The following is a 27,722-nucleotide window of genomic DNA, read 5'->3' as shown; positions in this document are numbered from 1 at the left end:
ATGCGGATTGCCTTTGATTCAGTTAGCCGAAAGGCCTTAAGAAAAGAACTTAGGTTTCCCTGAAGACATAAAGGAAAAAGAAGAAACTCTACCTGTGGATTGTGGCTTCAGCTCCTTCCTGAGAGTTTCCAGGCTGCCTTATGGATTTTGAACGTTTTTATCCAGCTCCCAAAATTGTATAAACTAATGTCAATAATTCCCTTTATATATCCTACTGGTTCTGTTTAACTGGTGGAATCCTTACTGGTACATTATCTTTAAAATCAGCACAAAACGACACTCTTCTTGATCCTGCTTCTCTCTGTCACCATATAAACTATTTTCCCTTCTCACCTAAGCTTATAAAAGCATTATCCTACATTCACTGTTATTACTTCATCACTTTGCAATCACCTTTGAGCTACAGTATCATTTATTCAACTGGTGAATTGGACATTTTCTTGCAGACAGCCCATGGGCAATCTCAAACTCAGTATATCAAAGCTGTCTCATTATCCCTGCTGCCTGTTTATATCAGTTCTTCTGAATGCCATATTTCAAATTAAGAGTGAAAATCTGGAAGTCATTCTAGACATATAGATATCTAAATACAAGTTGAGCATCCCTAATCTGAAAATCTAGAATATGAAATGCTCCAAATCTGAAACTCGAGTTCCTATCCTCCATGATGCCACAAGTTACCCTGAACACATTATTTTTCACTGTATTAATGGCATATCATAGTTTTTACTGTTAAGTACTTATGTGTGAATAAATAAAAGAAAATTATTTCTTATCAGTAGCATAATTTTAGAGTCAGGAATAATGATGATGCCAAACAACCACAGACTATCCACACAGATGGCTGAGATAATGACACCTTTGATTTCTGATGGTTCAATGTACACAAACTTTGTTTCATGCACAAAATTATGAAAAATATTATGTAGAATTACCTTCAGGCTATGTGCTTAAGATATATATGAAATATAAATGAATTTTGTATTTAGACTTGGGTACTGTTCCCAAGATATCTTAAGTATATACGCAAATATCCCAGAGTCAAAAAATCAGAAATGCAAAACACTTCTGTTCTCAAGTATTTTGGATAAGGGGTACTCAATCAGTACTAGACATCAGATAAGTCATACTCTTTATCTCTAGTGCTTGAAGGTTTAGGCTTTCATCATTTCTGGCCTCAGCTTTTGTAATAGACTCCTATCTTGTCTCCTTGCGTCCAACCTCTTCCCACCAAAATCTATTCTCCAGAGTGCTGTTCCTTTGATGCAAGGTGACCAAAATTGCCCCACCTAAGGCTCAATGAGTGGCTCCTTTATCAACTATAGTAAGGGCACCTCAAGTCAGACTAGCATCATAAGGACCTTTTAAAAACCACAGATTACAGCCCTACTCAGAACTAATGAATAAGAATTTCGAAAGTGGGAACTGAAAATCTCTACTTTTAAAAGCTATCCAAGTAACTCTGATAATCAACCAGGTGTGGGAACCACCAGTCTTCAGGTAAAAAAATCCAAATTCTTCCCATGATTTGACACCAGTATTCACAGCTTCACCTCTCAGCACACATTACTGACCTAGGGCTGGTGATTTCTTCAAATTCATGCTGTTTAACACTTCTGTCAGGAATATCCTTCTTCTCTTAACTGCCTGGGAAGTTCCTATTCACCTTTTGAAAATTTTGTTAAAGCATCATCCAACCTCTTATTCAGCCAGTAAATATCTATTGAGGTCCTACTAGATGCCAGGCTCTGAACTAAGCATTGAGATAGAAACACAAGTCAGCTGTATCAGTAGTACTGCTTCTAGTAGGTTCACATACCATCAGAGGAAGAGACATAGAAATACACAAATAAATATAATACAGTGAGATAAATTCTATGAGAGAGGCTGTGGTAGGTTGAATAATGCCCCCCAAAGATGTTCACATCCTAATTTCCAGAATCTGTGAATATTTTACCTTACATTGTGAGGGATTTTGTAGATATGATTAAGTTAGCCATTCTGAGATGGAGCAATTATCCTGATTACCTTCATGGGCACAATGTAATCACAAGGGTGTTTTGAAGAGGGAGGGAGGCAGGAGGGTGAGAGAGAAAGGTGTGGGGAGATCGAAATGTGCTATGCTACTGAAGGAAAGGAAATGAATTATTCCCCTAGAGCCTCCAGAAGAAACCAGACTGCCAACTTTAGTCCAATGAGATTGATTTTGGACTTCTGACCTCCAGAAATGTAAGATAACTTTACCTGGTTTCATTCATGCTATCAAGTTTGCTGTAATTCATTGCAGCAGCAGTAGGAAACTAACACATAGACCAACATGGAGCATGGGCAATACATTAAAGGGGTCTCTACAACAAGTTATGGAGTGAGGATGGGGTGTTTAAGAAGAATTACCAAATTTGATGACCCCAGAGCTGAAGAATGGAGATTGTGTTTCAGAGGATGATCCAGATAGAGGAAGCAGTATGTACAAAGGCACACAAAAAAGAGCATGGAAAGTATTTCAAGAAGGCAAGACTGCTTGCATTTAATAGTAGTAATAATATCAACAATAATAATTATAGTAAATTTTTATTGTTCTTATGACATTATTCTTACCTCGTGAGGTAGATACTATTATTGTCATCTTCATTTTACATATAGCAATACTAAGGTCTGGAGGAGGCAAGTAGCTTTCCTGAGATCATTGAGCTAACATTAATAATCGTAAACGGGTAGAGTTAGAATCAGAACCTTGGCAGTCTGTTTCCAAAACCCACTAACTGCTTCTCTAAGCCATTATGGTGGTGGCCTTTAAGTAACGGGGCATCATTGTGGCTGACGATAAATGAACTGTTAGATATTAATGAAATAAGGATCAACAGAACTTGGAATATCATCTTGGGTACTGACGGAGGATGGGAGTGATGGACAGTCAGAGGATTTCCATGTTTCTTTGACATGATCTTGGTTTTGCTGTTGTTCAAGATATGAAGAAGCCTTCTTCGACTACTCAAAGTAAATCACATTTTCTTCGTTACAAATTCCACACCTTGTATAAGCCTCTTTATTTCATTTCTTCCGTTTCCTCTTTGTCTGACGTGGAGTTAGGGATGTAGGCACCAACTCAACTCTGGGCCTCAAGTTTCCTTATCTGTAAAATGCCCCGAGGTAGTTCCAAATTTGGTTGTTCCTCTGCATCCCCTATGGGGAAGCTTAACCAACATGCAGATCCTCATCCCATTCCCAGAGATTCCGACTAATACCGGGATTGGGTTTTCCCCCAGCACTCTCCCGGCTGATTCTGATACGTCGTCTATAAGTTTTGATAACCAGGGGACGGACGATTATCCGGGTCCCTCCCAGGCCACTGCACTGTATTTGGTCGCAGGACTCCGCGCTCTCCTATGGCCCCGCCCTGCCCCGCCCCTCCGAGATGCTCTCCTCCCGCCCGGCTGCCGGCCCCGCCCCGGTCCCGCCCCGTGCCCTTCCTCGCGCATCTCATCGCCCCGCCTTCGGCCGCTAGATTCTCGCCCAGCTCCGCCTTTCCTAGGCCCTCCTCCGCTTCGCAAGATGGCGGAGGTGCCGCCGGGCCTGGAGCCGTGGAACCGCGTGAGGATCCCTAAGGCCGGGAGCCGCAGCGCAGTGACAGTGAAGAACGGCGGAGCGGCCCTGGGTGAGTGAGGCGCCAGGCCAGTGGGGCAGACGTTTCCGGAGGAGGCCCGCAGCTGGGCCGGCGCACGTGGGGAGAGGGCGGGACTTCCTGAGCCCGGGGGATGCTGGGAAGGGGCGCGATGGGGCCGAGAGGGGCCCGGGGCTGGCTAGTTTGCCGGAGAACCTGGTAGCGCTACTTGCCTCTCAGTCCTTCACTGCACTCGCTGTGCCAACGCAGGGCTTGGCTTGAGCAATGAAAGACCGAGGCTGAGCCCCGCGCCAAAGGGGCGGAGAGAGGCAGATGCGACTAGCGCCGGGGAAAACTGCTGCCTGGAAACCCTGTGCTTCCTCGGGCCACAGTGATTCTTGTTAACTTTACGTGTTTTCCGACTCCTGCACCTTAGGCGCTGGGGGCGTCACCTAAGCACTCTGAAGTTAAATTGCAATCGTTCTGGACGTCCAGCTCCTTATGTGTAAAATGGGGCTAATCCTCCCTATCGGGCATAACTGTGGTGTGGGGAGGATCTAACGATGTAATTTAGGAGAAAGTGCTCTGTAGATTAAACTGTTTATCCACATACAGTGGATGATATTGCTACTATTAGGCAGCAGGGTGTACGTAGTAGGTGGGAGCTTGGCTCAGGAGCCAGGTTATCTGGGTTTTAATCCTAGTTTTTCCCTTTGCTAGATCTCCGGGGAGTTATTGAACATTTCTGTGCTTCAGTGATCTCACTTTCAAATAGGGATTAAAAATAATACCTGATAAAATTGTTTTGGGAGAATAAAAGAGTTGGAATTATAGAGAAGGCATCTGGAATACTTTCTGGTGTGGTAAATAAACATTCAACGATAGCTGTTAATATTAAATACTTAGATCATCTCATCTCCTTCCCCATCTACCCATCCTATGCAATTTACAGTTTAGCCCTTACCCCTTCCTCTATTCATAAGTTAACAATTCCTTTTAGGCAAGGGAAATTCACCCACTCACTCCCCATCCCCAAGGCAGTCCATTTATGTCTTAAGATAGTTGGGACAGTAAGAACATTCTCCATGTTATGTAGAAACCTGCCTTTGTGTTGCTTAGACCTAGAGTACCAGTGCTACCCTTAGAGCCATAGATAACACATTAGCTACATCTAAGCAGCTTTTAATATGTGGAAACATCTGCTGAGCACCCAGTGTTCAGTCAGGCATTCATCAAATAATATAATTTCCAGTTGCCATAGTGGTTTCTCTTTTCTGCATATGTTCTTATCTACCTTAAAGTGGTATCCAAATGCAGAACCTTTGACTTTGAAGACTGCATTTTTCCATTCTGTCTTGCTTATGTACATACCAAAATGCATCGTGCATATCAAAATGGGGGATTTGGAGAAGTAGATAACATGTACCCCACCTTCAAGGTTGTTAAAGTCTGCAGTGTACACCAAATGACTGATTGCAAAGCATTCATATGAAGATTTGTTAAACTATAATAAAATGCAACATGAAGTTGTACATTCTTATTTAACAGATGTTCTTTTAATGATTTCCTGGAGTGTATATCACCTATTACCATCTTCCAACTTCTCATGTACTTAGAATTCTTAATTATGTACTTATAGTTGAAGCTAATTACATTATTTATTTATTTTTTTTGAGGCAGTCTCACTCTGTTGCCCAGGCTAGAGTGCCGTGGTGTCAGCCTAGCTCACAGCAACCTCAAACTCCTGGGTTCAAGCAATCCTTCTGCCTCAGCCTCCGAGTAGCTGGGACTACAGGAATGTGCCACCATGCCTGGCTAATTTTTTTTTTAATGTATTTTTAGTTGACCAATTCATTTCTTTCTATTTTTAGTAGAGATGGGGTCTCACTCTTGCTCAGGCTGATTTTGAACTCCTGACCTCGAGCGATCCTCCTGCCTCGGCCTCCCAGAGTGCTAGGATTACAGGTGTGAGCCACCCTGCTCGGCCATTAATTTGTTTTTGATTCCTTTAAAACAAGGAAAGTTGCTTCTTGAGGTGTGTTTTGTCTATCATATACTTAATGTAGAAATACATACTAAGTCTTATTAAATGTCTGTACTCTAGACCTTTGCATTGCAGCTGTAATTAAAGAATGCCACCTGCTCACACTGTTGCTGAAGAGCCAAACCTTAGATGCAGAAGCAGATGTGTTATGTGCAGTCCTCTACAGCAATCACAACAGAATGGGCCACCACAAACCCCATTTGGCCCTCAAACAGGTGAGGAGGAATCCCTGTGTTTAAGACCCAGCAGTTTACTTGAAGATGTAGATCACACTGCCACTTAGTGTTTTGTTATTTATGGAAATCTCAGTAAGTTACTTATGATTTATAGGTCTGTACCCCACAGTTACATGTGGGCTTTTTTTTTTTATTTCCTGAAAGCATTTCAAAAAAGTAGTTTTTGTTAGAAAAGAAGTATGTTTAGATTGATTTTTTTGTCTCCCAGTCTTCTTGTGGATAAATAAAAGTTTCTTTTCATTATATGCAATCAATAATGACAGTGCCTTTGTCCAGTTCAAAGATAGAGTGATTTGATCAAGGCAGAGTGTTGTACATTAATAATCAGCTTCCTAAGCATGATAATAATGCTAAAATTATAAAAAGAACAAAAGTTGTGGCTTATTTATTGTGGGGTACATAATCTATTCAGTAGTATTTTGGAGTAAATAAGTATATATTAATAACAAGTTGTGGTATAAAGTGGTTTTATATGAATTTTAGAACTTTAAGTCAAAATTGGGCACTCCAGCTCAGAGACTAGGGTAAAGCCTCTTAAGCTGGCTTCTTTGTATGCTCATTCATTCATCCACTTTATTAATTCCTCAAAAAAATTTTTTGTTTTTTGAGACAGGGTCTTCCTCTGTCATTCCAGCTAGAGTACAGTGATGTCATCATAGCTCACTGCAACCTCAAACTCCTGGTGTTTGAGGACTCCAGCTGTCCTTCAGCCTCCCAAGTAGCTGGGACTACAGGCGTGTGCCACCATGTCTTGCTAATTTGTCTAATTTTGTAGAGGTGGACATCTTGCTCTTGCCCCTGCCTCAGCCTCCCACAGTGCTGGGATTACAGGTGTGAGCCACTTTGCCTGGCATCTGCAAGTATTTTTTAGAATTCTGGTGGGCTATCCATTGTGTAACAGAGCCAGCTTGCAGTATTTTTTAACTTTCTCTGTGCTAGCCTGTGTGCTTAGTTCTGCCAGGGGTGAAAAAAAGTCTCTAATCTTATGGACAGGTACTTTCTAGTTAATTTCTACCCCTGTTACTTAAGGCAAAAAGGATGAAGATTTCTTAATCAAAGAAAGATCTGGGATTATGGTCTTGTCTCCTAGCTTTTATCTCCTTCTTAGTCTTTTAATCCAAAAGCGAATTTGATAACTCTGAGACTAAATATATTTCTCCTCCTGCTTGCAGGTTGTGAATAATCACCAGTCAAAAAAATATGGTATTCTCTTGTCTCTGTTTCTTCCTTTTATGTAGCTCTTCCGTCTAGTCAATCTATAAGTTAGAACTTCCTCTGCATCTGGTCTCTTCAGTTGTGGGTGTCATTTTCTTTTTTTAGACCTTGTCAACTTTTAGTTGTCTTACTGTCCTAACTTATGTTTCCTCCTCCAGTCCCTACACTCTGGCATAGTATATATACCAAAAGCAAGTTAATCATCCTAAAACACAATTTTGATTTTTAGTGGTTCTCCATTGTGTTCTGAATAAAGACTAAACTCCTTAGTTTAACTTACAAGGTCAACTATGATCTGGCTTCTTCATTTTTGTTAGCTCTGGCTTTTCTCTTGCCTTCAGATATCTTATATTCCAGTCAACCTGAACTCTTAACGAATTTACATACTGTGTTTGTTCCTTCTTTTGAGTCTTTGCTCATCCGGTCCTGTATGTGTAGAATACCCAGCCTTTTCATGTCTGCCTGTTAAAGGCCTTCTCCATACTCTAAGTATCATTTGAAGCCTTCCCAGCAGTGATAATCTTTTTCTTTCCAAAGTATAACATGAGTGTATGTTATGGTAATCTCATTTTAAGTTGCATTTTTCTGATTATTAGTGAAGTTGAATTGCTTTTTTTAATTTTTGGGCTACTTGGGCCCGTCTTGTACTTCTTATAGCATTGAATATGTCAGTTGTGGTACAGTTATTTGTTGTGGATGTGTTTTATGTTCCCTGTGACCAGTTAGGTAGGGAACATGTCTCATGCTGCTCTAGCTGCTGCAGCTGCTATTACCTTTACTACTACTGTCTTATATCTGCTTAACATTTCACAGTTTACAGAGAACTTTCATGTACTTCAAGATTTATTTTTTCTGCATTCCAAAGCCAGTTACTAGAATTAGCCTGTCTCTAATTTTTTCTAAACTGAAGCTCAGAAAATCATCTTGATTCTTCTTGTGTGTGACGATTCTCTGAGTATATGAAAACTGTTCTTATGTTTCTTCATGTCTTCTCTCTTTGCTAATGTTCTCAAGGTTTTTCTCCTCTTTTGTGAACTATGTTTTCCTAATGTTTTACCATCTTGGTTTGTTAATACCTCTCTGAAAGGATGGTTTCTGGACTTAAAAATTGAAAAAGATAGGAGCTGACCCCAGAGAATTTAAGGATTGTTCTGAGAACTATTAATGTAGAATCTATAACCTTGATTCAATTTTAGTAGTATATATGTAGCTCTGGCAAGATAACCTTGTTGCCAGTATCAGTGACCATCCAGATCTTTATATCCTTCAAAATCTGGGTGCAGTCCCATACACGCCCTTTGTCTGGTATTTTTCAAGAATGGTAGAATTCATACAGCATTTTGTACGATGCATGGCTCTTACTTTTTTTGAAAAAAATTAAATAACACTATTGAGTGCCTACTCAGCACTGTTATAAGAACTGGGTTACAGTGGTAAACAAAATGGATAAAATATTACATATTGTCCTTGTGGAACTTACATTATAGTTAGCAGAGCAAGACAAGCAGTCAGTCAGTGGCAGGTCAGGTAGTGGTAAGTGCTGTGAAGAAAAATAAGGCAGAGAAGGGGGGAGTGCTGAGGGGATTGAAATTTAAATAGAGTCTATCTATTTTTATTTTAGTGTTTAATATTTTGTATAACTTCTTATTTTTATTACTAGATTTTTAGTAATCAGAGATTGGACAGTATCTTATCTATCATTTTATGTTACCTCCCAGCATGCCTTTTATGTAGTAGGTATTCAGTACATATTTGTTCAATGACTTAGGTCATTCACTTTCCTCATCTCTGTGGTACTTACAAACTGTTGAAATTTGGTAGTTAAAAATGTACTGTCTTATTGGTTTCACTATTATATCACCTCACATTGTAGCATATAGTGATTTCTCAGTCGTTACCTGATTTGAGAAGTTTAGTTGGATAAATTCCACATTTGTAACCAGAAAGAATTGCATGGGCTTCAGATTTCCTTACCCTTAAAAAGATAAGTAATTATTCTCTGGTATTTGGCATATTTGCATACTTTAAAAATTTGGATCTCTGCTTTCCTGGTCATAATCGGTGACCTTGTCTGCATTGTACAGATGAGTTTGAACCGCTCTTTCTCCTTCAGGTTGAACAATGTTTAAAACGCTTGAAAAACATGAATTTGGAGGATTCAATTCAAGACCTGTCTGAGTTATTTTCTTCTAAGTAAGTGGGCCAGTGGCTTTGTGATGTGCTGGGTTGGGAACTTAATGTCTTCTTGTGATCTCCCTTTGGACTTTCCTGTGCTTGGCATTGGAATATGACCAATTACACTTCAGCTGTACAAATTTTGTTGTAATAAGGGGTACCTGATATTTGTGGTAATAATTCTCTCTCCGTTGGTCTATGGGAGGGACTGATGTGACACTGAAATCTGGGTCATGGTAGGTTATATTGAAACGTCAGTAGGTTGTTATTAAACATAACCACTTCAGATTGAGCTTAAAGCAAACCTTTACTTGAAAACTGCTATAGATAAGCTTTGTATTTAAAAATGAAAGTAATCTACTTTTTTTATGTTTTGTCAAGTGAAAATCAGCCTGTAACTACCAAAGCATGTGTCATCCCCAGCCAGCCAGTGGTGGAGTTTGTATTGATGAAGGTTTTGGGAGCCTGCAAGTTGTTACTCCGCTTGTTGGACTGCTGCTGCAAGGCTTTTCTGTATCCTTAAGTCTACCGAAATACCTTCTTTTCAGTTGGAATCGTTTGGCTATATTTAAAAGTATTTTTGTTTGAAATCTAGGGCTCTATAGCTGTTATGACCTGTGGGAATTCTTAAAATTTTGCTCTGTGGACTCCTTTTGTCAGGAATTGCCTGGTGGAGCCATTATGCCAGAGATTTCCTTTCTCTATCTAGCATGTATCAATATTACCCTAAGAGCACTGACAGCTAGAAATTCTTAATCTTAGAAACTGAATTTAGCTGGGCGTCGTGGCTCACACTTGTAATTCTAGCACTCTGGGAGGCCGAGGCGGGTGGAACGATTGAGGTCAGGAGTTCAAAACCAGCCTGAGCAAGAGGGAGACCCCGTCTGTACTAAAAATAGAAAGAAATTAATTGGCCAACTAAAAATATATAGAAAAAATTAGCCAGGCATGGTGGCACATGCCTTTAGTCTCAGCTACTTGGGAGGCTGAGGTAGAGGATTGCTTGAGCCCAGGAGTTTGAAGTTGCTAGGTTGAGCTAGGCTGATGCCACGGCACTCTGGCCCAGGCAACAGAGTGAGACTGCCTCAAATAAATAAATAAATAAATAAATAAATAAACAAACAAACAAACAAACTAAATTTAGTAACGGGAGCTCTAGCAGAGTGCATATTAGTGTATTTGTAAGTTTCTATTTCTTAAATAGAATATATTTTAAGGCTTTAACACCTTCAAGAGATTCACTTTACTTCCAATTTATTTATTCTTTTGTAATTTTAACTTCCAAAACACATGCTACTATGGTTTTGTTTTCCCACCTTAAATTGATTCTCCAGCTTGACTGTGAAACATCTAGGTTTGCAGGAGTTCATTATTTTGAACCTTGTGATGATTGGGCTGGTGAGCAGGTTATGGTATGTATATACCTTTAAAATTCTTCATTTCTTTTTCAATTGTCTACCTCAGCCTAGGTTTCTTATGAGTAGTTTTCATATTTGTTTTCTCATGGGTTGCTGAAGGTGTAGGAGTTCCTTTCTTTATTTGATCAGAGTTTATTTGCAGTAGATTTGGAAGCTAAAATGTTAATGGCTATGTCAAAGGATTAGGCTTCATATCTGAATCCATGAGATCAACCCAACATTGAACAACTAAACAAATTAATTCCTAGGATAAGGAATGGATAATAAAAAATTGGTGGCAGTGATCATATTGCAATGGGCTATTTAAAATAATAGCATTCCTGAGCCAGCTATAGCACTTGATTCTTTTTGCCACTTGGTTTCCAATTTTTAGTGGCAATGAGAAATATAATTTTTGACTTTGTTTATGTGCTTTTGACTCTTTTCTTCCACCTGAAATACCACTGCTTTTGGGGGCATATTTACTTGATATAAAGAACACTGGTAATGCTTACAAACTAAACATATTTTTTTGCATGTCTCAGTATATATTGTGAAATTGGTATGATGGATGATTAGATTCAGAGTCTGTATTTGTAAGAAGATCTGTTTTGGGCCATTTCAGACAATTAGGGTCATTAGTTCTAATTTGAATGTAAGGAAACATAAAACAAAAAAGAGCAAAAATGTAGAAAAATTTTTCTGCCTTTGGAGATTAGAAACCTTGATGTCTTAACCTGGATATTTTGAGTACTATTTCTGATCATCTAGCTTTTTATTCTGCCTATTCTTAATCAGAGGTAACAATTTTGAATTACTAATCATATTACTTTAAAATGTTAAATGTTATTTTCTGTAATGAAAATAGCTTTAAATTTTGCTGATGACAAAAATAACATGCTTATTTTAAGAAATTTAAAAAAATATATAGAAAAATGTGAAAGAACCTGAAATTTGCCTAAAATCTCACCATCTAGATAAAAACCACACTTAAGATTTTGATGTGCATACTTTGACACATCTCTCCATGTACTACTTTGTTTTTGAGTAAATTTTGTGTTTGTATTTTTCTGTTTGGGCTGGACTATTCTGACTGTTTACAAGTATGTGCTATAGTGTTTATCTGTAGTGGCAAAGGTTGATAGCCATTTATTTTTGAATCTTGTGGTTTATTATTTAATCTGTAAATTGTAATTACTGGATAATTCATGAGCTCTTGTTTCTTTCTCTAGGGTTCTCTATAAAGCTGTTTTAAAAAGGTTGATTTCTTTATATGAGCCATTGTTTGGATTGCTTCAAGAGGTCTCTAGGATTCAACCAATGCCATACTTCAAAGATTTTACCTTCCCTTCTGATATTGCTGAATTTCTAGGACAGCCCTATTTTGAACTCTTTAAGGAAAAAATACCTACAGCTTTTGCAGCTAAAGGAGTGACTAAATTGTTAAATAAATTATTTTTAACAAATGAGCAATCACCAAGGTTCAGTGAAGAAACCTTACTTGGAATTTCCAAAAAAGCTAAACAAATGAAGATCAATGTACAGAATAATACAGATCTTGGACAGCCCATAAAGCGTAAGAAAGTCTTCAAAGGTAGTTTGCTTTGATACTCTAATTTAAAAAAAGAACATAAACTGTTGAAAGTATAATATAATCATGTGCCATGTAGAAAGATATTCAACATCTCCCTTAATTTTAACCCATGTTGATTATTTTTGGAGAGGTGTAGTAATACCTCTGTTTTCTAAGCTTGGGCATTTAAAGTTGTTTGTTTCTGTAGTTGTTTCATTAGTCTTTGCTTGCTTATTCCCATTATTTCTTTTGTAGTAAATTAGCAAGAAATGTCACATACTTAAGAATTTGTTGTAGATTTGAAAATAGTAGGCCTACATTTTTTATCTGTGAATTTTCTACTTCTACAGAGAGATCATCAGAATTTGATGTGAAGACCTTCTGCAAACAGCTGAAACACAAAGTTACTCAGGTTCGTTTTGATGTATTTAATATAGCTTATGATTTCTGCTCATTTGTGGAGGATGCTACTTACCAAGGGCAGGGTCTGAATTTTAGTTCTCTTTTTATCCCTAATTCTAAGCTTAGTGTCTTCTTAGTTCTCAGTCTGTGCTTCTGAATGAAGAGGCAGGGGAATTTTTAATATATTCACTTAATTCAGTTAATAGAATGCCTTCATTCTTTTTTTTTCTTTTTGTGTATCTGCCACTTCTCACCACTTCCCAGAAATGTTTTAGTAGGAATTTCTCTAGAATCTTACAGTGACTGCAAGGTTCATCTTGTAGGTCTGGATTGTACCGAAACTTAATTAAGAGGGTGGGCTTTGCTGTCAGATGATTTGAATCCCGACTTTGGTTTGTACTAGCTGTGTGACCTTCTGTGAGTTTCCTGACCTCTCTATATCTCTATTTTGTAATAATAGTATGTACCTCATAGGATTGTGCTGGTTTTAATGCATGTAAAGTGTTCAGCAGAGTTTGGAATACAGTAAGCATTTGTTGTTAATTGTTACTAGTTACTGTCATCATTTTTGTATCATCTCGACATTTGTCATGAGTATGTTCTGTTCCTTTATTCTTGTTGAGGTTCAAGCTTTGACATGATTTAAAGCTTTGTAAATTCTGTTTGTTCTGGACCTAACACGAGGTAAGAATGCCAGTGTCACCTGTTTTACTCAATAACTTCTTGACTTTTATTATCCTATGTCTTTACAAAATACCTTTCTTCTGGATTCCCTCATGGATTATTTCTTCCCTTCTATTTAAAAATTCTTAAATCATTTCTGTGTGAAGTAACTCATGTAATTCTCACGAAAGCTCTGTGAGAGCCAGGTATGATGGCTCATGCTTGTAATCCTAGCACTTAAGGAGGCTGAGGCGGGAAGATCACTTGAGCTCAGGAGTTCCAGCCGAGCCTGAGCAAGAGAGAGACCACATCTCTACTAAAAATAGAAAAAATTAGCTGGGTATGGTGGTGCATGCCTGTAGTCCCAGCTACTTGGGAGGCTGAGGCAGGAGGATCACTTGAGCCCAGGACTTTGAGGTTGCTGTGAGCTAGGCTGAGTGACACTCTAGCCTGGGTGACAAAGTGAGACTCTGTCCCCTTCCCCCACCCAAAAAAGAAAAAAGCTCTACGAGGAAGGTGCTCTTATTACTGTTTTCATATTTCACATGAGGAAATTGAGGCATAGAAAAGCCAAGAAACTTGCCCAAGACACACAGTGAGTAAGCGGCAGAGCTGGGATTTGAATGCAGGCAGTTTGGTTTTTGACTAATCCCTGAGATAGTTTTTTCAGGGAGAACTGTGGCGCTTTGTGAACCTTGACACTTCTGTAGCCTTTCCACCTGTTCGCAGGTGAGCTGGTTTTGAAGTTGATTGGTCAGCATCTTTCTTATTCAAGGTTAATCACTACCATGTTTTTAGCAATTAGTACTAATACGCTCAGCTTGCTTTTAGGGCAGCTAACTTTAGCAATCACCAGACTATTGATGGGCCTCTACTATTATGTTTTCTACTTCTTTTTAAAGTTCCTTTTGAATGTGAGAAATTTGGGAAAAGGTAAGCTTTGAAGGAGGATAGAAGCAGACCTTGTAGATAGCATATTTTCATAAAGAAATAGTAAAAGCTAGTAAAATCCAAACTTGTTATAGAAAGAAGGCCTTGAAGAAATAAAGGTGCCTTGTCAGAAGATAGTTATAGAATTGGAAATGTTGCTCAGGTAAGCATTTTTAACATGTGTTCAGCAATCATTAACTGATTAATGGGTCTACTGCTGGGTGCTTTACAAGGCCCTATATCCTTCCTGTGATATTTATGACTCATTTTTGATGAGGTTTGCTCAGGGTATAGAAATAAATGAAAAACAAGTTGTGGTGGTCTAGTGGTGTAGAGGAGAAAGATCTGTCAGTGATTCCCTCCCCCCTCATTAGGCTTTGACTAATATTTAATCAGGTGGAGTTTTATTCTTGTTAGATATGTCTGTTAGAATATTTATGTTGTTTCCTGTGTCAGTCTAATTCAACTGCAGATGGGACCTGACTTAGTACAGAGGGGGGAAACCAACTTTTGTTAGGAACAGTGGATTAAAAATTATTTATTAAGACAAAAGCAAAGCTCTGAGCAAAAAACTTTTCCTTCTTTTAAAAAGACTAATAATTTTAAAATTTTGATTGTGAGCCGGTTTTCTCTGTTGTCATACATTTAGAAGTCAGTGACATATTCAATATTTTTTCTCACTTTTTCACATTTCAGGAGACCAGTTTTGAGTTTAAATGTTCTCAGTCCAAACTAAAGACAACCAGACATTCTTCTCAGAAAGTGGTAGGAACTCCTCGTGTCAAAAGTTTTGTGCAAAGATTCCGAGAGGCTGAGTCTTTCTTACAACTTTCTGAAGAAATCCAAATGGCAGTTGTTTGGTGCAAGAGCAAAAAACTGAAGGCTCAGGCCACCTTTCTTGGGAACAAACTTCTTAAAAGTAACCGGCTTAAATATGTGGAAGCTCAAGGTAATAGGTAGGTGTATCACAAAAATTATATTCCTTTACTTTTTCTGTTGTCATTTAGGGCAAAAGTATATATATTCAGGTCACCTTTCTTTAAAACGGGATATCCAGCAGCCCTAGGGGGGCTAAAATTGAGATTTACTCAAGCTGTAATTTTATTTGCTGCTTTTATTATAAGGGCAAAGCTCTATCATTGGGAGGAAGAAAATAAACGGAGGTGAATTGGACTCATTCATATATATATACCCTTCACCGTTCTGTTCATCAGCTGTCCATTCAGAAAGCATTAAGAATGTCTGTGGTGCCAGGTGTGGTGGTGCAGGCCTGTAGTCCCAGCCTACCTTGCTACTAAGAAGGCTGAGGCAGGAGGAACTGGAGCCTAGGAGTTCAAATCCGGCCTGGGCAAGGTAGTGAGGCCCCATCCCTTTAAAAAAAAAAAAATATGTCTGTGGTGTGCTGAGCCTAGGATGCAACTGCGAAAGACTGACTTAGTCATCAGAGAGCCCATGCACCAGTGAGAGAGGCCTCAGTACAGCAGGATGAGGGTGTGAGAATAGGAGGAGAAGGTGCCTTCCTCCTGCAAGGCCCACAGCAGACTGCCAGGGTCAAGGGTCAGGTTTACTGTTCGTAGGAACTGGACTCCCCTTGTTTTGAGCTTGTATTCATTTGATTCTTACACTCATAGAACTGTTTAAGGATGGTTATTTTTGCTTGTAAGTCTGTATTGCATGAAGCATTACATGAAATTAGACATTAGACACTTCAGGGCTTTATATTTTTATTGAAAAAAATAACAGATGCTGATGACATAAACGGTTCCTTATTTTCTACCTTCATAGAGGCAGTTACTCTAACTTGTTTTTTATGTATCCTTGTGCATGCACCATAATTTCTTATCTATAGTTATAGATCTGTTCAGGGCTTCATAATGGTTACTGTGGATGAACCATTTTAACTGTCAACAATTTGTTAAACATTCTTTTAAAATTTATGGAAAAAATATTCCCGTTTTAGAAAAAATTTGATGTACAGTGAGGGTTTTGTAACAAGTTTTAATTGATGAAAAGCCAAAGGGAAAGTTGTTGAATATTTCTAAGGGATGACTTGCTTGAGGGCTTTTTACACTGGGGTCCCCTAAAGGCCTGTAGCCAGGTAAAAGCACCCTATTCTGGGGCTGGGAACTTAGCCTGAGATGGAGAGAGGTGTTCTGTTTAAAAATGGGTTTAAAGTCAGGAGTAGATGAGGCAGAGATGATAATGATAGGTTGATTAAAGGGTAACAAACCGGTGTTTATTGGTTAAGCCATTATTCTGTACATTCCAAAATACAGTGTTCTTTCATAGTGCCCTGTTTTGCTGTTTCATTAATACATTGTATTTGTAGTACACTTTACAACTTAATGTTCCCAAAAACTCTGAGGTAGGCAGTATTATTCCCATTTTATAGATAAGGAAATGCAGGATTTTGCTCAAGATGTTAGAACTGGAGATCTACAACTCAATTCAGGTCTTCTGAGTCCTGTTTTTATTCATTCTGTTTCCATTTCAACTCAGAGGCATACCCACCTTCTCCCCACTTACAAGCTGCTGCATAGTAAGACAAGAAAATGGCTTGGAAACAGATCATGAATTACTTCATTATGATGATCTTCCTCCTCAGGGTTCTTTTATTTATTTAAAAAGGAAGAGGAGGGGGTGGGTGGGGTAAGGAGTACAGAGCTGTGCCAGTCTTTTAAAATCTCATTACCAAAAATTAGTGAGGCAATTCAGCAAGGCACTGATGAACCTGTGGCAAGTGTACCCTAATCAGAAGCAAAATACCTAAAACAATCAATTGTTTGAATTTTGGATTTCCAGACTTGATGCCATGATAGGAATCATAATTAGGATAGCTAGCTTAAGGCTGTCAGTTGTCAGTGTATCCATGCCAGAAGCCCTGTCTTCTCATTCTTTTATAAACCCTCTTCCCTTTTCTTTGTTCATTTCCTGTGAACTTAATCAACATTAAGTTGATTGTCCAGTTATGGATTAATACATTCTGGCAGATATTTCCATTCCTGCTATATTATGAACATAGCACGTATGAGGGAAAAGCTCTGGTACTAAAGTATGGAGGTATCGCACCATTCAGCTAGCTAGGCAGTTGTAGGAATTACTTCACTTTGAGAGGAAAAGGGGACACATTTGCCTACAAACTTAATCAGAGAGAAGTGCTCTGAAAATACAGATTTGGGTTGAAACTCCTATTTATTTTTCAATGATTGTGCAATTGTACACAGGTGTAGCACTTGTAAATTGTGTACTTTTCTATTAGAAGTTGGCAAAAATGCTTGAGAATGTTTTTCTGCATCTTAATGAGCTCAGATTTTTCCTTTCTCTGTCCTTTAAAGTTTGCCAAAGAAACTAGAGTGTATAAAGACATCTATTTGCAACTGCCTTCTTCGTGGCTCAGCTATCAAAACTTCAAAGCATCATCTGAGACAAAGAAGATCACAGAATAAATTTTTACTGAGACAGAGGAAACCACAGAGAAGGTTGCAGTCGACTCTTTTAAAGGAAATTCAGCAGTTCCCTCAAGGGACTCAGAAGAGTGCTACAGATACCAGTGCTAAGTGGACGCTCTCACACAGTACAGTTCATAGAACTGATCTCTACCCTAATAGTAAGCAACTCTTGAGTAGCAGAATTTCAGGATCTATCACAGAAACTAAGGAGAAACAGATTCATGAAAATCTTACAGGACGCAATAAAGATGAAGCTGATTCATGGACGCTGATGCAAGTGAACAAACACAACAACACATCAGGAACCATTAAGGAGACAGATGACATTGATGATATTTTTGCTTTAGTGGGAGTTTAGATGTTCATATGTGAGACTTAGGTGATTAATCTAGTTCAGTGTTCTGCTGTTTTAAGTGGAACCGTTGAGATTTAGTGCCCATTGCACAGAAGTTCATTCCAGTTCAGTAAATATTTATATTAGCTTTGTGTCATTTAATCAAGTATTTTTGGACTTCAACTAATGCCTGACATTAAGATGGCAAATCTGCCACAACCTGCCCTTAAGAAGCAGATGTAATTCCTTGACTGATGTTAGACAGTACTGAAAAATTGAATACTTTTGTGATTTACCAGGGAATTAAGACCTGAATAATTAAGTTTATAAAAACCGCTGTGCTTTATAAGATAAATGGCTGGTAGTGGGGAATAGCAAGAAAACACCTGAAAGGGCACTTTGGCCTCATTGGCTCCACTGTAGATGTCCACCTCTGAATACCATTGTTTGTAGCTTCTGATGGTGGTGCTGTCTTACGTATTAGAACTGATCATCAAAGGGACTCAAAAGTTTTGCCACTAATTGTATTACCAAGGACTGGTCATGGCCATTGTTTCTCTTCATTTGTTCACCTTATCTCATAGGAGGACATATTAAAATGCTTTTGGAGTTTTTTTATTAAAATGCTTTTGGAGGTTTTTATTTAGTTTGTTGGGGTGCCAGTGATTGATTCCAAATAAACCTTTTTCCAAAAAGGATATAAGGTGATCTATGGTTACATATGAAATACAATAGGATAACACAGGTAGGTGAGAAAGTAAAATGAAAAAAATAAGGTTAGGAGACACAAAATAGACCCAGGAATAGGGCAAATACATAGATTTATAATTTGGTGCTGATGGCACAGTCTAATAATTGGACGTTGCTCATGATTACTCTGAGGGGGTAAATCTTATGTATTTTCAAGTAATGATGTAAAGTTTGAGGTCTCAAATTTCAGATGTTCAAACTTTACTAGAATTAAGTCAATACGCTTCTGTCAAAGCCTTAAGTTTTATGTTGTTACGTACAGATTGACAGAAAAAGAAAACAGTACTCTACTACATATTGCATCCTTCTTTTCCTTGGTCATCCTGTTGTTTTCTTTTCTGTATTTCCTCTCCATTCTTTATCTGGCTTTATCCTTTCTCTGTCTGCTTTCTGTATTTTCCCAGTTATCTATACCAGTGGTTCTCAAACTTTAGACTTTTTGAGAATCATTTGGTGGGTTGTTTAAAAATACAGATTCCCAGTCCCTTACCAGGGACTGATAAACACAGGCCAGAAGTCTGCATTTTTAACAAGGAGCCCGGTGATTTTGATGCCAGTGGCCCAAAATCCAGTTAGTTATATAAACAAGCACTGGTTTAGCTCCTCTCCTGAAACTTTATTAAACATCCTGGTTTAATTCAAAGTTCTTAATCTCTAGTCACTTTTCATATTCCTTCTGCTTTCCCACCAAGTGGGAGGAGCCACTTAGTGCCTTAAAACATGCATAATACCAAGGAGATTTCAGTCTTAACAAGTCTAGAAATAGCCATCAACTTCTAAGTGGCCTTTTGTTCAATGTATTCCCTTTACATACTGGGACATGGAGGTAAATTAATAAGAGAACTGGTGTGGTATATTTTTGACTATAAGGCTTGGTTTATTTCCTGGGAGTTGTCCATTTTCATGGACCCACTCCCAAGTAGCCTCTATCCTGTAAGACTTCATGTCCCAGTTTCTGATTCAGGAAAAAAAAAGAAAGGTCTCTGGGAGTTAGGATATTTAAGGTCCAGTCTCAGTCTTGCTTCTGCTTCTATTTGCACGACTTCACTGAGCTAGTCAGTTTCCCTGGACTTAGGTTTCTGCATCTGAAGAGGCATTGTCATTCATTAATCATAAATTTTTATAGTTGAAAGAAGCTTTGGAGAGTATACCTCATTGGAAGTGAGTTAAGTAGGTAGAACTATAAAGCCTGTATTAAACTATCAACCTTGCATTTTTTTCTACTTTATCAATGCTCCTTTGGTAAGTATATTCATCTCCTTTTCCTGTCTCCTGCTCCTCACAATTCTGGGAAAACAGTAAAAAGTTTCACATGTCCACTAAATGATATTTAAATATTAATAAGGAATGTAATATCAGTTACTTTTTCAAATAACTTCGATTCAGATGTTTTAAATTTTAAAAAATAAAATCTAAAATATACCAAACCATAACAGTAAATGGAATTAGAAACTTATTGTCAGGGCCATCATAGTGAATACCAATTTTATCACTTCTGGTGGCATCAGGGTACTCAGGTCATTTATAAGAGCAGTGTCTCAGATCTCCTGTGTGTCACTTCAAATCCTCTTGCTCTTGTTAGTCACTGCTGTGGTAACCAGTTTTGAGCAGGGCTGGGCCTCGCCTCCTGCTCTGCTTCTAGGCTTCTACCCAGCAGCAGGAACTGCTTGGCACTGGGTGTGTGCACCTCTTCCAGGTGTGGAGCTGCCCCCTCCCCTCCTCAAAGAAATTTAAAGGCAGATTCCATAAGGTTTCTCAGAAGTTCCCTCAAGACCAAGCCCTAGTGCCTATGTTTTGTTCAATGAATACATCGTTCATAGATAGCCTTTCCTCCCTTCTCTTTCACTTCACCACTCCTATTCCTTGGGATCACTGCCCAAACAAACTAACATATGTAAACGCTTTTGTCTCAGGCTCTGCTTTTAGGAGAATCAAGGCTAAGACAAGGCAGGCATGGTGGCTCATGCCTGTAATCCTAGCACTTTGTGAGGCTGAGGTGGGAGGAATGCTCAAGGTCAGAAGTTTGAGATCAGCCTGAGCAAGAGTAAGACCCTGTCTCTACTAAAAATAGAAAAATATTAGCTGGGTGTTGTGGTGTGCGCCTGTAGTCCCAGCTACTTGGGAGGCTCAGGCAAGTTTGAGGTTGCTACGAACGGCCTAGGGAGATGTCACAGCACTCTAGTCCAGGTGACAGAGTGAGAGACTAAAAAAAAGCCACAAAGGTGGCTTATAATTTTAATTAATTTTATATCTGGCACTATAGCTATAACCTTTTAATATTCAGCCTCATTCAGTGGCATCTTCATGAAAATCTTTTCTATTAACTTTAGTTCAAAGGACTTATTTTTCCATTCTGAATCTTAAATGTATGAAGTCTAAAGTGTCCCACCAACTTTTTTCTCTTGCTCTTTGCAAATCAGTTTTCTCACTTAAAGCTAGTTTTTGTTTTTTACTTTTCACTGGAGAAAATGTTATTTCCCCCATGACAGGATGTTTCCTTTGATAGGTCTACCCGTGAATCTTGCTGTATTCTTTGGTTGGTTTGGCTTTACAACTATGCAGCTGTCCTTCTCACATAGATTACCGCATGTAATACCACTTTAAATAAGTTTAGAGAATTCAAGTATGTGTCCAACGTTCAGTACATAATAAATATCAGAACTGGAACCCGAATCTGGTCTTTTGGGTGTTTCCAACGTGGACTGACAAATTTTATCAAGAAGATAATCCAATAAGGTCTCAAGAAAAAAAGATTAATTATAGGAATACATAGGAGCATTTATCCTTTACCTTATCAATGCTTAACAGAGAAGCAGCCCTCTTCACTTAGTCCATTTTCATATGTTAAAAAAATTCAGAATAGATAAATTTTCTTTAAAAGACAAAAGCCCAATAATTAACACAACAAACCTTCTCTACATAGTAGTAACAGGTTTTCATTTTATGGACTTCTATATGCTCTTGCTTGTCAATTTGTTAAAACAGGAAAATCAACTAGTGTCTGTCCCAATGAACAGCTAAGTCAATTATTTATAAACTTTCTTGTCCCCAGGCACAAATTTCATTCTTGCTTTGGGAAGGTGCAAATTTTAAATCTGAAGTGAGCATCCTGGAAGTTACAGATATATAACATTTAAAACAATGTTGAAATTCTTCTAGGTATTTAACTCCAGTTGGCATAAATAATTTTTCTGTGTCTTTGGCTAAACTGGGAGCCCCATTAGTCAAGATTTCCTGTTATATTTGCTATAAAGCATCTCAATAGATGGATTCCAGAATAGGTCACAGCACTGTGAAAAGGAAAGAAAAATAAATTTCTTAAATTATTTACAAATTCTTATGCTTCCATGTATGAAGTAGAATGTCTTTTAACCTGTTCTACCTTTCCTATCTTCCTCTAGCCTTTTCTTGCAGGATTCTAAAATCTGATGGTTTATATTACCTGATCTATTTCCTTCATGATTCTATAAATACAAATTTTATCTTTTATTTTGCTTTGTTTTCCGTAAGTCTTGATCTATTTAGTTTGTTCTTTTTATGACAAAAATTTAATTACCTTGATAATTTAGACCTTTTTTCAGGTTTTTAAAAAACCTATCACCATTATTGTATTTACTATTTATCTATCTTTCTTCCAATATGCAACCATCCATCCAACCAACCATCCATCTGTCCGTAAGGAGACGGCCACTGGTTTTTCAGGCATGGATATACTACAGATTTATTTATAGGTAAAATACTATTTGCTATATTGCTAATTATCTTCTTGATGAAGTATATAGCATTTTTGACTTTGATCAAGCTGCCTGCCTGAGAATTGTACATCATGATTCTTGGGTTATAACTGAAGTTAAACACATATAATTTAAAGATACAAGTTGGACAGTTCACACACTACATATAGCATCTTGAACTCATTTGCAACATTTTTGTCAACTTTTATAATTTTCTCTGTCCTAAGAGTGAGTTCTTAACTGCTTGGAATTTCCCTACGTAGAACACCACAGAACCAATTATATTGTGCCTACTCATATATTTCTTCCATACTATTTATAAAAATAGACTGATCCTAGCACAATTTATACTTCTCTGCTCTTCTGGGGCAGAGTTCAGACATGAAAATTAGCACTCAACTTTGGCCCATAGGCTTACAGGCCAAACCTCACACGACTACAGGTCTACTCTACACTTCACCTTTCTCCTACCAAGAGCATAAGATAAGAGAAGGAGATAAAGCCTGACTTATTTTATAATAACCATTTTGTGAATAGGCCAAATTCCCTTCTGGAGGGATGGCCTGGGGCTTGGTTATACAGCAAGAAGTATATATGACTGTGCTTGCTGCATTGGGTTTTGAGAGCTGAGAGTACAGCCTGCCAACTTCCTATATATAGTCACTGGTATAGTGAATGTTGAAGGTCTTGCGGGCCAGTTTGCTCCCATTGTCTCAATTCTTAGAATTTGAGTGCTATGTAGCCTTCTGCAGTGCCTTGGTCACTGCCAGCAGTGATTCCAGGGTCGTGTAACAGGGAGGGCTGGCATATCTAAGAAAGGAAATGCCTCTAAAAATTACCAGGAATCTGATAAACTGGGTCATGGGCCTGACTCTACCATTTACTGAGTCTCTGACCTTTGGCAAGTAAAGAAACTAACATTATTATGGGTCTAATGGGTATACCAGTCACAATACATTTTATTTAATCCTTTTAATGACCACATTTTTACCAGTGAGGAAACAGGCTCAAAGAAAATGAAATAAATTGTTTTAAATTCAGTAGCCAGGAAGTAGAAGAACCATGTAAAACCAAAACCTCTCTGCAACTCACTTAACTTCTCTGACTTGTAACCTTATCTGAGAAATAGGAACGTTACTGTGAAGATTACTGTGTTTCCCTGAAAATAAGACCTACCCATCAAATAAGCCCTAGCAGGATTTCTAAACATTTGCGCAATATAAGCTGTACCCAGAAAATAAGACCTAGTGATGGGCGTGGCTACGCAGCGTATCTGCACAACCCATGTGTTTCCTCGCAGAGCGGTAAAGAATACAGCAGCCCTTCTCATCTGCCCCATCGTGACAGCTACTATCCCAGAGGTGACAGGAAAGATGCAGGCAGCCCCACCAAGGTTGGCTCCCCGTCAGGTCCCGGCCATCCTGTGCGTGCTGCAAGCTGAGGCTTTGAGGGGAAAATAACACATCCCCTGAAAATAAGCCCTAGAGTGTCTTCTTGAGGAAAAATAAATATACGACCCTGTCTTATTTTCAGGGAAACACGGTAATTGTTTTGAATGATCTAGTGACAGAACCTCTCCCAAATCCATCAAATAGCTCTAGTTGTTCTTACTGTCAAACCACAATCCGATTGGAATGATCATTCCCTTGTTTGAACACCATAATTCCATGAACGTAGCCCAAGAAAACACTGTCAGTTTTTCCCCAGCCACATTATACTGTTAATTCAAACTTAGCTTATAGCCAATTAAAGCTTAAATTTTTTTTCAACAAATGCTGCTGTTAAGCCATGACTTGCCCATCTATGTTTCTGTTGTTGAAGTCTCACTTCCTTCTTATTAAACAGTTAAAAGAAATAGCTATTTTTATATGACAATGCTCAGGACTCAAAGAATTAGGATTTCACTCCCATCCCTAGGAGTTCTCATTGCATATATGAGACAAAGACAAATGAACAGGATAAATACTTGAATGTAAATCAAGGGAGAAGAGCATTTTGTAGGAATGAAGGAGGGATTCTGACAGGCATGTTCATAATTACAATTTAAATCTGATCGAGATTGGTAGGACTTAAAATGACAGCTTAGGGAACAGTTTCATAATTAACAAAGTGTCACTTGGTTTCATTATTTTCTCATAGCAACTAGCATAGTACCTTCCACAATGAAGTCAGAGTAAGAAATTCAGAGAGTGGCACTGTATCTCTGCCATAGTACACATTACTCACTTACCCAAGATATACAATGAAATTACAAACCCATGCTTTGTCACTAAACCACATCATAATGTCTCAAAAAATCACCAGCTCAGAAAATAATCATTCTGTCTGCCAGCAATATTTAATCCAACTTATGTGAAACGTGGTTTTTTCCTCTATGGCCCTTTTAAAGGAAAATTATGGTCCTTTTAAAAGAAAATTCTTATCCCTCAAAGCCTGAATGAGCTTTCTACTATAAAGATAAGTTATTTTTCTTTGAACTTAAGAAAGGATGGTAGCATTTTTACTGTGGCTGTTTAGCTGATTTTAAAAAATACCAAGTTTTCACTTCTGCTGTGGTCTAGGGTTGAGCTAGGATGAAGCAGACAGAAAATGAAGTGCCTTCAAGAAACAGTAGAAGGAAGAAAGAATAAAGGGGAAAAAATAAAAGTGCTAACAGGTTATACCAACAATTCATGGCTAAATGTAGTCTTCCAAGAAGCCTCTAATTTTAAGTGACACTTCAATTTAAGAAACACTGATTTAATTACGTAGTTTTTAGTACTTAAATTACAAGTACATTAATACTTATAATACATTATATTAGTACACTAGTATATTAATTACAAGTTTTTAGTACATAAAATTATAAAAATTCAACTCTTACCTTACAGGAAACAATTGAGGAAAACATCCTTGTGTTTGTGTGTTAACAAATTTCTGTATCTGAAGCACTTGTTTTAAAAGTTGTCCCTTGGAAGATTTGTCAATTTTTGTTAATACCATCTATAAGAAAACAAATTTTTAACTATGGGAAATAAAGTAGTTCTTAATACACAGTTTTACATATTTTAGCTACAATTTTTAAAAATTATTTTTATTTTTTATTTTAGCATATTATGGAGTACAAATGTTTAGGTTACTTATATAGCTTTTGCCCCATCTGAGTCAGAGCTTCAAGAGTGTCCATCCCCCAGACGGTGTGCACCGCACCCATTAGGTGTGAATATACCCATCCCCTCCCTCCGCTTAACCTGCCCAACGTCTGATGAATGTTACTACTAAATGGGCACATAAGTGTTGATCAGTTAATACCAATTTGATGGTGAGTACATGTGGTGCTTGTTTTTCCATTTTTGTGATATTTCATTAAGTAGAATGGGCTTCAGCCCTATGGCTACGATTTTTCATTAAAACTAGGTGACCTGTACAAATTTCTTAATCTCTCTGTTCCTATTTTCTCAGCTATAAAATAAAAACAATACCCCATATAGGAGTGGCTGTGAAGACTAAATGAATTAATATGTGCAACATACAAAGTATACACTATATGTTTGCTATTTAATAGTGCTTTAACTACATAGAGCCACAATATATTGATTTAAGATCAATAAGAAGGACCGTGTAGTCATATTTGCAATTGTGGTAAGCTAAATGTTTCATATGATCATAATATACCCGGTGTTTTAAGACAGGAGTCTCCAGCCTATGGTGAGTAGTATAATTATTTCATTATATATTACAATGTCATAATAATAGAAATAAAGTACAATAAATGTAATGTGCTTGAATCATCCCAAAACCATTCCACCATCCTTCCTGTCCCCCATACATGGAAAAATTGTCTTCTATGAAAATGGTCCCTGGTGCCAAAAAAGGTTGGTGACCACTGGTTTAAGATATATAAATGAGTATGATTATTAGGTTGATCTATATAAAATTGACAATTTATAATCATTTTTTGACCTACAAAATAGTTCAGCTTTATATGTAATACTCTAAAGGAAAAATTAGAAATCGGGCTATTTGTAGGTTGTATCTATTATAGTTGTATTCCAAGTAAGTCTACAATTTTACTTGTCCAAAGACAACTACATAGTAGAGGAAGGTCAAGGCATGGATGATTACAAATCGATTAAAATAATACCTTAATCCATCAGGTTTTCTGGGGGAATTTCTGTAAAATTAAACTTCCTGACAAATCATTTCTGCTTTTTAGTCATAAAAGATGCTAATCGCGGAAAGAGTAAGAAGCAGAGAATATGTGGTTGCTAATGGCCAATGTTTTCTCATAAAGGCAAACGTGCTGATATTTAAAAGGAAATACAGAAATAATTCATCTATTCCAATTCCTTTTCCTTTTATTTATTTATTTTTAAAAATTTATGCACTTAATTTTAATTTAATTTCTTTTATTATTTTTTGAGCAATATTGAATCCTATCCAATTCCTTTTCCAAAGAAGAAAGTAATATTTCCTTTCAGTTAAAACTGAGGAAAATATATGATTTTAGAAACCAGAATCTGTGATACCAAATCAGGAATAGTATCATTTAGTTTGGCAACATTTAGGCATTTTTACTATGTATACTAGCAATGCTCTTGACTTCTCATAACTGTAAGTTATCTCTAATGCTTCACAGGCCTTGTAAACCCCCAAAATTCTGTAAGCCTGATAAAATAAAAGTGGCTGACTAATAACATGGCTTGATTTGCATTAAATTCCACTGTTATATATTAGTAGTTTTCTGACATTTTTTTGAAACCAAATTATAGTCATTGGATTCTTCACTTTTCTTTGGAAAGGAACATTACAAGTGCTATTTTATCTGCTAGTATCACAATGCAAAATTAATGTGGATACCAACCTACCAATCTGTATTCTATTCTAGGTCAAAAGATGGAAAGAATACTGGTAAGATATTTCTAAAAGAAATTTTGTTTTCTTTAAGAATATAAAAATCCTACTTGAGTGTATTAGAGGCTGCTACATTCTCTAGAATGATTTTTAAATTCCAAATTAGTTAAGCAAATTTTTTAGTTGCAGTTTTATTCACATTCTGATAAGTGGTATCTGCCAACCTGCTATTAAAGTGCTACTAACTTGTTTTGGACAAATGTTTATATGCCATAAAAAGAAAAAAAATATGAAAAAGAAAATCATATAGGAACATTAAATAAACAACTTCAAAAAACTTTGACTATAATTTTAAAACCTTAAAGCTAAGAGAAGGAAAAGAGAAT

The 27,722-nt window shown here is 37.5% G+C and overlaps 2 protein-coding genes across 5 annotated transcripts in view; one reads left to right on the top strand and one right to left on the bottom strand.

The window, feature by feature from the left end:
* GTPBP8 (GTP binding protein 8) overlaps nucleotides 1-27,722 on the bottom strand; it is a 35,699-nt gene that overhangs the window by 1,701 nt on the left and 6,276 nt on the right. Inside the window, exons 5-6 of one of the 2 annotated variants that reach the window (XM_012787495.3) lie at nucleotides 25,367-25,485; nucleotides 15,944-22,059 (exon numbers count right to left, since the gene is read on the bottom strand). In XM_012787495.3, coding sequence (XP_012642949.1) covers nucleotides 21,990-22,059; nucleotides 25,367-25,485 — 189 coding nt within the window. In that variant the 3' untranslated portion in view covers nucleotides 15,944-21,989. Of the gene's footprint in view, nucleotides 1-15,943; nucleotides 22,060-25,366; nucleotides 25,486-27,722 lie in introns of those variants that run through there. The other variant, XM_012787499.2, reaches the window with a different exon arrangement.
* Nucleotides 3,468-18,294, top strand: RMP64 (ribonuclease MRP subunit p64). 3 transcript variants are annotated; one of them, XM_012787492.3, is made up of 9 exons: nucleotides 3,468-3,655; nucleotides 5,706-5,860; nucleotides 9,210-9,289; nucleotides 9,653-9,784; nucleotides 10,606-10,683; nucleotides 11,901-12,244; nucleotides 12,592-12,653; nucleotides 14,933-15,192; nucleotides 17,572-18,294. In XM_012787492.3, the coding sequence occupies exons 1-9, from the start codon at nucleotides 3,553-3,555 to the stop codon at nucleotides 18,041-18,043; spliced, it is 1,686 nt and encodes a 561-aa protein (XP_012642946.2). In that variant the 5' UTR covers nucleotides 3,468-3,552; the 3' UTR covers nucleotides 18,044-18,294. The 3 variants fall into 3 exon arrangements, with proteins under 3 accessions (XP_012642946.2, XP_012642944.2, XP_020143082.2); XM_012787490.3 differs by having other exon boundaries at nucleotides 11,901-12,262; XM_020287493.2 differs by lacking the exons at nucleotides 9,210-9,289; nucleotides 9,653-9,784; nucleotides 10,606-10,683 and having other exon boundaries at nucleotides 3,521-3,655; nucleotides 11,901-12,262.

This window comes from Microcebus murinus, chromosome 1 (genome assembly GCF_040939455.1).
Source record: "Microcebus murinus isolate Inina chromosome 1, M.murinus_Inina_mat1.0, whole genome shotgun sequence".
Lineage (NCBI taxonomy): Eukaryota > Metazoa > Chordata > Mammalia > Primates > Cheirogaleidae > Microcebus > Microcebus murinus.
This window is presented reverse-complemented; position numbering and strand designations above follow the sequence as displayed.